Here is a 9,527-nt window from a genome sequence, read left to right as displayed (position 1 = left end):
GAATATATTTTACGTGTTCCCAAGAGTTGGGATTTAATGTGAGGAGAATCAACATTTTCAGTATAAATAAAAGTTATCAAAAATGTTTGAAAACGCAATGTTCTTATATTTTCGTCATTCCAATCAATTACGATCTTTGCACAAATTGTTTGACATATAATCTAGTAAATTAATTTTCCTCAAATATCGAAGAAACCTAAATCATTCGATTCAGCTAAAAAAAAAGTAATTCGGTCTTAATGAAATATTTATATGTTTTCCTGACAGATCGTATGTACATTACAAGAAAATTCGCACGTTATCTAACAGTTTTTATTTCAACGGTTACGTCATAAATCGTGTTATAATGTTGTTAGTTGAATTCCAATGAATGCCTCTAAAGAAAATGCGGTCGATCGGTTCACTAGCGGCTACGACTTACACGGAAATGCGTAAGTACAAGTGGCTTGCACTGACATTTAAAAGTATCCATCGCGACCGTTTCACTCACGGATGCGTCCCAACCGTGTATCTACCTATTAAAATCCCTTTAAAGACAGCCGGCTACTCGAGGTGACATTAAAGCTCGTCGAATGTGGTGGCCTAGTCGGCAGCTTCTTAAGAATCACGAATTGTTAATTGCCGTTGTACAATACATACGCACGCCAATGCCGTTCTTATCTTGACACCAATAATGTCGGATACATTTGTTTCTCCGATAGAAACGAAAAGCGCTTTCGAGAATGAGTTATTCCCGATGCCGATTAAATTTCTCGCACGATTACTTTCGCTAATAAAATTCTCTGGTGTGCCGATAGGAAATTATTTAAATTCTGATGAGATTCGACTAAAATAAATTTCTCCATTTTCGATTTAGATTCGCAAAATGGTGGGGATTAAGGTCAATTCTGATTTATAAGAGATTATTAACGACGATTTCTTTTCTTCCTTGAAATGCAGGTATAAGATCGTGTCACATGTAACTGCTTAACGCCAACACTGAAACAGGTTCATCGAATAATTTATTGATTTATGGAGAAAACATTTCGATGCGACTTCCTTCGTATGTTTTTAAAAAAAAATTTGTCAATATAAAATCTAACATTTTAATGACTCTTCTGGTGTCTGAATATAATTAAATAGTTACGCGAAGAACAGGTGGATGAATTATCGTTTCTTATTGAAGCAAAACGAAAGAATGTTAATTGTTAATTAATCCTCTTCTACCATTTTACTAAAGGTAAACTAGATAGAATTATATGTATATCTTGAATAATTTGAAACTTCAATGAAAGAAATACTATGAATATTAACATTCGTGCAAAATTGTGTGTGTCGACCATAAATCATTTGGAATAGGGAAACTAATTTATGTATTTTACTTTCTCTATTTCTTTCATATTTTTTAATCAAAAATTGAGAATTTAAAACATTTATCAGCACATTCATCATAAAACATCCGTCTATCTTAAATCGAGTTCATGAACAAATCGTTCTTACATACTCATATATCAAAATGACAAGTGTACTAATATCAAATAAATTATCTGACCACAGCTGGAGAAACACTTAAAAATCACTTGTAAACATCGACAGTGGTGTAATAATATTTCTTTGCATAACGCACGGTAATACGGTAACAATGAACATATGTACACGTACGCGCAACATATATAAACAGTTTATATACAATAAATGTATAAAATATACGTTTTAAACACATGACTAATTACTAGAATGAATCTGACATTTCATTTGATACGACCTAATGCAATGGTTGTGTTATTCCGTTCGATTGAGAATCGTTTCGCGTGGATAATGGCGCTAAACGACATGACCGAAAACCTATCAGATTTCCCGGCAGAACCAAGATGAATTTGGACCCCGTGGCTGTTGCACAATCGTCGGGAACGTGTATCGTTCTCCGTTTACGGTGTTCGATTCGTGACACACGCGTTCATTATTTCACGTGCGAAAAGGAAAGCCAGCGAAGGATAGAGGATCACGGATTTTGGTTCCACCGACGACTATTGCTCGCTTGCCGGAGAAATAAGCGAAGTGAAGGGAAGGAAAGGGACGAAAAGAGAAGGGAAGGGAACGAGAGAAGATGCCCGGAGACGCGAGTAGCCGGAGGCGTCCACAGCGTCCTCTTCTTTCTCGACGCATCTTCTGAAATGGCAAGGTCACCGGTAGTTACGTCATCCAACTTTCCTCGGCTTCTCCTGGCGCTGCGCTGTGCCCAACACAGGGAAGACCAAATGTCACAATTACCAAGGACACTCGACCTCGTGCACGGTGCCTCCAGGCAACGACGACGACGACGACGAAACGAAGATGAACACGTCGGAGCCTGGGAGGTAGGAATCCGTCGCGACGTCTCGGAGATTCGGCTTTCACATTCGGCCTACACGGCAACGACAGGTGGACACGACAGGCTCCTACGCCTTTGCCCCGATCATTCTCAGGGAATTATCGTCTAGATGATGAAACCGCTGACATCCTCTAAGTGGCCGTTTCGCGTCTTCCTCCCCGGGGGAAAAAAGACTGTGCCCGGTGAACTACCGATCGCCTTTGAACCCATCAAGATTAAGAACGGTAATTTCGGAGAGCAGAAGGTTACCCTAATACCGTATACGGTGTTCAACAGATTTTAGATAAAGTCTGAAGACAAGGCTATAACAATATATTGCTTCGCGGATAGAATCGATGAAATTTATAGTATACTATGTGTATCGTGTTCATTGAGAATAAATGCTTTAACCTTGACGCGTTCTTTGAGACTTCTCCGACTCATTATGATTGTAAAGTTTCTAAAAATTTACATGTGGAGATCAAGTCACTTTCTCGTCTTTCTCGAAGATGATTTTTAGGTCTGACAGTGAGAAGAGGGCAAGGAAATTCACCCAATATTCCTATTCGTTTTCTTTTAATATTACTTTTAATTATTGAATAAGTATATTAGTGCGATTTCTAATTCAAGTTCCACTTCACGAATCTTAAAATGAACTACAAAAATGTTACACTGTTATTATCTAAACGATCATCTAACTGCACTCATTGCAAAAGTTGCAAAACGTCTCTACCAACTTGACTTTGTTTCACAATTGAATCTTTATACCTAGATCTGTTGTAGATAGTAATCTTCATATCAGCACCATAAAATGTCACCTACGACGTTTTATCGCCATTTTATTGTGCTCTGAACGAGAATACTGCTACTCTTACTTAACCCGTGACGTATAAATCAATTTTGGTATATTGGTACATAGCATGATATACATGAAAAGTCTTATCTTAAATATTCCGAGTGACGAACTTTAGGGAGAAGTGTCTTATTATCTGCACATTTTATGAAAGGCTTCCAATCAGTGCTGAGCATAGTACTTTGATTCTCGTCCAAATATTTCTGCTGACTTAACCCCTTGCACTATAATAACGAGTCCGACTCGTGATAAAGATTTCATCCTCGATCTACTAAATATAAATATTATTAATTTATTTCAAATTGAAACCAAATTTATTTCTTCCATTATCAAAGTACAGAATCGAAAGTAAATAAAGACAATACAGGAAATAAGAGTTGTCTAGTCCTATCAAAGAAAGTATTAAGAACGAATAAATGCTTATTAATACAGCATAAAAGGAATCATAGTGCAAGGGGTTAATTATACCGATACTTAGTATTTTTATAAAAATAATTATATCCGAGTAAACAACTGGCAATCTCCAAAATATCGTGAAAAAATGCCATCTACTGGATCATTCGTGCGTGCAAGTAATGTTTTAACAATGTCCTAACATTAACATCGACGTTTGTTTTATTACTGCAGTGAATGTTATTTCCGTCAACTTGCTGTTGTCACTTGACACTGTGCTGTTTTGTCATTTTCAGACAAAGAAATATTTAGATCGTCGTGAAATTCAAACACATACGAATATTTTTTTCGCATTTTCAAATCTGGCTACTTTTGTAATTACTAGTGAAGGTGAAGTTTCGCGGTAATAACTGCATCGCCAGTGATAATATAGCAAAAAAATTGCCTACTAAGATATTTCTGGTTGATTCTCTATAAGATGCAATAAGTGTCTTGACCGCTTTTTTCCCGTGACATTTTTCGCGATCTACCTTACTTTTTTCTGTACGAATTGCGTAGAAGATAAAATGAAGTTAGCAATTACAAGTAAAACACGGAACGAGTGTCAGTAGCGCTTGAAAATTTGATATTTCTCGTAGGTATAATTGTAAAATCATTACCAAGAATGTCTCTGTTGAAAAACAATTATAGCGAGCCAGCGCTTACTTGATGTCAAGCATAAAATTGCAAATGTATAATAGCTATGTACTATAGAATTACGGAATCTTAATTACTTAACAACCACTGTGAACTCTATGTGAACGAAAGGCTACGATACAAGTTGATCTTTGATTTCGTGGAAACAGAATTTGCGAACATATGCTTGTTGCAAATGTTATCCTTCTGTAAACAGGAGTTTCACCTCGAATGAGACATCGCTACGGGTTGTATAGGGAAACGAAAATCCGTCAATTAAGTAATCATGTAAAGGAGAATAGAACTTAATTTCAATAATACTAATCAATTTATAGTTGTACGTATTTATAGCTTTGCGTACCGCGCAACATGATCTACGCCTAAATAAAAATATCAGCAACTTTCCTTCTAAACATTTCGAGTACAGTGATTCCACGTGTTTAATTTGTAATTAACGCTAACAATACCGGACGAATCAAAGCTGCTTATTTCAGAATTCATGCTTCCCAATGGTTAAAAACGCAAAAGTATTTCACTAGAAAATTGTTAAACAAATTAAATGAATCGAAAATTAATCGGAGTATAAGTAGACACAGTTTAATTAGTTTCTATGAAGGAATATGTGCTAATCATTGCCACACTATGGGAGTTCTTGCATTAGCAAGTGTTTCCATTTAGCTGAATTCGATCCATATGATACTGATTGTGAGATTTGTTCTTGCGATCTAAACATAGATGAACTTGACGTGACTAGACTCACATCCTCGCATATTGCGAGAACAGTAACAACCGTCTTTGTACAGAGACGATAGGTCTCTGGCATTGCGAATTAAATTACTACCGTGAACTCCACCTATAAAGTGTGTTTAATTAAACTTGGTTGACAAGTACGTTACACTTTGATCGAAATCCTCCCATTTTCGGCCATGACAATGGCAAAATAGGATTCTATCAGGAACTAAAACATACGAACTATTAAATTTAATTTAAATATTCATGTTAACAACTACTTGTTACTTGAAGATTAATCAACAGTTGAGCGGGCAGGTACTACGCTAGCCTTCATCATTGAAGACAAATATTTTCACATGAATTGTACGAAGAAGTATAATGTGAGAAACGTTTAATTAGTTTGTTTGAACGAATACTTTTTGCCAGTTGTTATACATTCGCTTTCTTAAATAATTTTTATTTGTTATCTTTTGGAAAACTTTGATAGGTTCTTCCGGACCGTGATATGGAAGAATTTTATGGAAAGAAAGAAAACTACTCTCCAAATCCCCAAAGACGGAACGTCAAAAGTTGAAACTGTGTACCACGAGCGAGTAACGCATGATTTCCAAATTGGTTTAAGTGGTAAACGAAAACATGATGTTTGATAGGATTCAGATTTTTAAGAAATTGAAGTGTTCCATTGGTACCAGCGTCGTAGAACAGAGAAAGAGAAATGCTGAGCAAAGAGCGCCAGAGTGAAGAATGCAAACAGGCTCGTAAAGAGTGAATAGTTGTACCGTTGCACTCACAGATGCATCCTAGTGCCATGCTAGGGGAGACTCATCCGCGAATCTCTATTCAGTTTAAAATACAGGTGGGGGTGCAACGCTCATGATTCTCCGACTATATAAAGGCAAATGCACCGTGAATTCTTGGTATCACGTATCGATCGCTGTTTAAGGACGAAAGGGTCAGGAATCGTTCGCACGAAGAGTCCTCGCAATGAAGACGGTGGGTGTCGAGTTTACGGAGAAAGAATAGTTTCGTTCAGATAACGAACGATCCGATACCTGCGTTCTATCATAAAATCCGTCGAAGAATCAGGCGCGAGTTCGTGTCGGTATAGGGTACCGGAAATTCTCCTCGACTACGGGGCGCAGTCGGCCGAAATTATTTACGTAACAGTGAAAGTGAAGAAAACTGTGACATTTGTATGTGCGGGATGTTACACGCACCGGATGATTAATCAAAAATTCGGCGAACGATCATCGGCCCGCGGTTCCACGTATTGGCTACGGGATCGGGTTTGATCCTTGATTCTGAGCCTTCTTATCGTACTCGCAGCGAAGAATGACAAGCCTTGTATATGTATAGGCCGTAAATTCTCATTAGTGCAAAAATTTTGACAAGAACAAATTTTCCGATGAATTTCTCACAATAGAAGTGTACCCATAGAAATACAGCACTGTAAAAAATTAGTCGTCCATTCATATGAAATAGATGGCAATATTGTAAACTTACCACTTCGCTGTAGAAAACATTCATTGCTTAAAACTGTTACATTCGAATTTTATTCTCTTGTGAAAACACAATCTAATGCGAATAATTTTTAGATATTGATATAATTCTGTTCAGTGACTAGAATTAGTGAATGTTATTTAATAGATAATAACTATGCTCGCTGATGGAACATTCGTTCTACGAGTCCTTATACCTGTTAGAATAAAAAAAATATAAGTTTTGGCAAATCCATGCAAAATATATTGATATCATACGTTCACAATTTATCAAAATATAAAGTTCTGAATTATAAATTCGTCGTGCACTTTAGTAGTGCACTTGCTGACGCTGAACTCGAGATAGTTTTGGATGTCTCCCAATTGATTTTTCAATTTTTACTTCTATAACTAAGATTATATATAAACGTTATAATTCGTCAAATTCTTTACTTCTATGCAAATTAGGAAGTTAGGATAGAGTTGCACTATTTAAAGTACAAGTTAGCACTTTTTCAACTTCTATAATTATATACATCAACATTCCAAAACTCTCTTCCAAAAATATCTGCATATTTAAAAGCACAGTTCTTCTTTGTTTCAAAGTTGAAATAGTAATATAATTTAAGTAATTTTATTTTTTCTAGATCATCATCTTCGTGGCAGCGATAGTAGGAGCTCTCGCAGCACCACAAGGCAATCCAAATGATATTACAATTGTAAAGCAGGAAGAATCGAACAATATCGGAGTGGGTGGATATCATTTCAGTTACGAGCAAAGCGACGGCCAAAAAAGAGAAGAAACCGCAGAATTAAAGAACGAGGGTACAGACGACGAATCCCTCGATGTTACCGGTAGTTTCTCTTTCACGTCACCTGATGGTCACACTTACAGGTAAGTAAATGATATTCGGCGACTTAAAAAAATATTTGCACGCCAAATTTTCAAATTTGTATAAGTAGTCATTATTTAAACTATTATAAATCATTGTTCATTTTTTCTGGAATACTTCTACATAGTATAGTGGATCATAGATTTTAAGACTGAAATAGTCCCTTTACGACAATTTCTTAAAATATGGCATACGATTTCTTTCTTTTCTTAAATGAAAAATTTCATTCCTTCATTGTTAAGTTTAAAATAACGTAAGGTACACTATGATGGCTTGCGATTATTTTATAAAACCATCGAAAAAAATCGTACGTCAAGTTTTAGTAAGAAAAATTTTACAATGACTTCAAAGATTTTCCAACTTGTAACATTTTCAAGAGATAACATGCTTTTAGTTCTCCGCCCGTTATATATACCCTGTAAAGTTATTTGAAATCGGAAATTTAACGTAATTGAGATTTTAAAAAGTTACAATTCTACAATATTACAATTATTCATGACAAATAAATATTATTCTTCAACTACGTGTACGTATACGTGATGTGTATTATTCTCCAAATGCAAAAAGAATATTTATAATTTAAAAAGAATCATTTAATTTAATAATAAAATTTATTTAGGTTTTTCTAAATTTTCATTTGTATTATTTTTGTGAATATGAAATAAAAATATTATTAATTCTTCTTAATTAACTTAGGATTTTAGAAACACAGAAAAATGCGCGGTTAATCATTTTACTGCACTGGCCTTGATGCAACTTTAATTCATTAAATAAAAAAATGTCGAGTTTTAGAACATAGTTAAAAATAATATTTGGAAATAATCAAACGATTTCTCTGTTATCCTGTAGTCTTTTACCAATGTTTTATACTTTATAAATAAGAAGACATTCCATTTTGTTCTCATATTTTACTTAAATAAAACCCATTCACTCGTTTTCTATTATCATCATTAAATTATTTTTCGATATATGAGAGTATAAACATTCTTCATTTACATATATATATATATAAACTTAAACAGCTAACATTTATTTTGATTATATACATTACTAAATTTTAGTACAAGATAATGTTTACTGAAAATAATTCTTTTCAGGGTTGATTATACCGCTGACAAAGACGGATTCCATCCCACAATCAATCTTGTTTCGAAATAAAGAAGTTTGTGAACTAAAGTCCTGCGCTACCAACGTTACCTAGCACTTTTTGGACCTTTGACACGTACCAATATTATAAATAAATAAGAATACTCTGTATAAGTAGATACTTGAACTTGTGGCACGCGATTCACCAATCGATAGAAATGTATCAATGTACTTTAAGAACTTTTAAGTTACCAAACTTTCAATTCTATAACCGCTAAAGCGTGTTCATTATTTTCCATCTATATTTTGTGTTTTTCCTTATAAAAACATAAAATATTTCAAAACAATGCAAATAACTTACAATAATATTTTTACGCTGCTATAAATATTGAAAAACAATAAGACCTGTAATGAATGAGACACATACATGTTTTCTTTAAAGAACTTTTTAAATATATATTTTAGATAAATGATTACTTAAATAGAGTAATCTATACCACGATTTTACTCGTGAAACGCGTGCCAGTGCGCAGATATGATTTATGTTACACAATTCTTCAAAACTATTGCTAAACATGTTGAACAAGAGGCGTTAGAAGTATTCTCAGAGAAGCGACGACGAATACTTTTACTCGATAACACGTTTCAGAATTAATATAGAAACGAGTTATTTTTTTATACACATTCTCGTATGTATGTACGTATAACAACGTATCAATTGTGCAAATAAAAAGAAATATACACTGTATAATAACATACATGTTCTTCAAATATTAAACCTTCCTACTTACATCACACAAAACGAATTTAACAAAACGATTTTCCAATTTTTATGCCAATGCTAAGGATAAGTAAAAAAAAGTTCACCTTATTAAGATTGAAAATTAGCCAGTCGCAGCATAATTTTGTTGTTATTATGAATTTCATAAGTGTTTATTCTAGTGATCAGAACTATGAAGAAAATAACAATAGTAGATTTTATTAGTTGATGTTTTATTATTATTTTACATAGAGCATAAAAAATAATTTTTTTGTGCGTTTAGAATTCTATGGTTATAATATAATAACCTTTTATAGTAAATTTATAT

At 34.2% G+C, this 9,527-nt stretch overlaps 1 protein-coding gene across 1 annotated transcript; it reads left to right on the top strand.

The window, feature by feature from the left end:
* The first annotated feature begins 5,898 nt into the window (after positions 1 to 5,898).
* Cpr28 (cuticular protein 28) lies at positions 5,899 to 9,197 on the top strand. Its single transcript, XM_078178320.1, has 3 exons — positions 5,899 to 5,975; positions 7,108 to 7,355; positions 8,451 to 9,197. Exons 1-3 carry the CDS (start codon positions 5,967 to 5,969, stop codon positions 8,509 to 8,511), a joined length of 318 nt encoding a protein of 105 aa, XP_078034446.1. The 5' UTR covers positions 5,899 to 5,966; the 3' UTR covers positions 8,512 to 9,197.
* Positions 9,198 to 9,527: the final 330 nt, after the last annotated feature.

This window comes from Augochlora pura, chromosome 4, assembly GCF_028453695.1.
Source record: "Augochlora pura isolate Apur16 chromosome 4, APUR_v2.2.1, whole genome shotgun sequence".
Classification (NCBI taxonomy): domain Eukaryota; kingdom Metazoa; phylum Arthropoda; class Insecta; order Hymenoptera; family Halictidae; genus Augochlora; species Augochlora pura.
This window is presented reverse-complemented; position numbering and strand designations above follow the sequence as displayed.

Excerpts from the sequence above, each read along its gene's own strand:
- Cpr28 (XM_078178320.1), top strand. Across the intron at positions 7,356-8,450 it reads CCTGATGGTCACACTTACAG|GGTTGATTATACCGCTGACA; the intron begins GTAAGTAAATGA and ends AATTCTTTTCAG.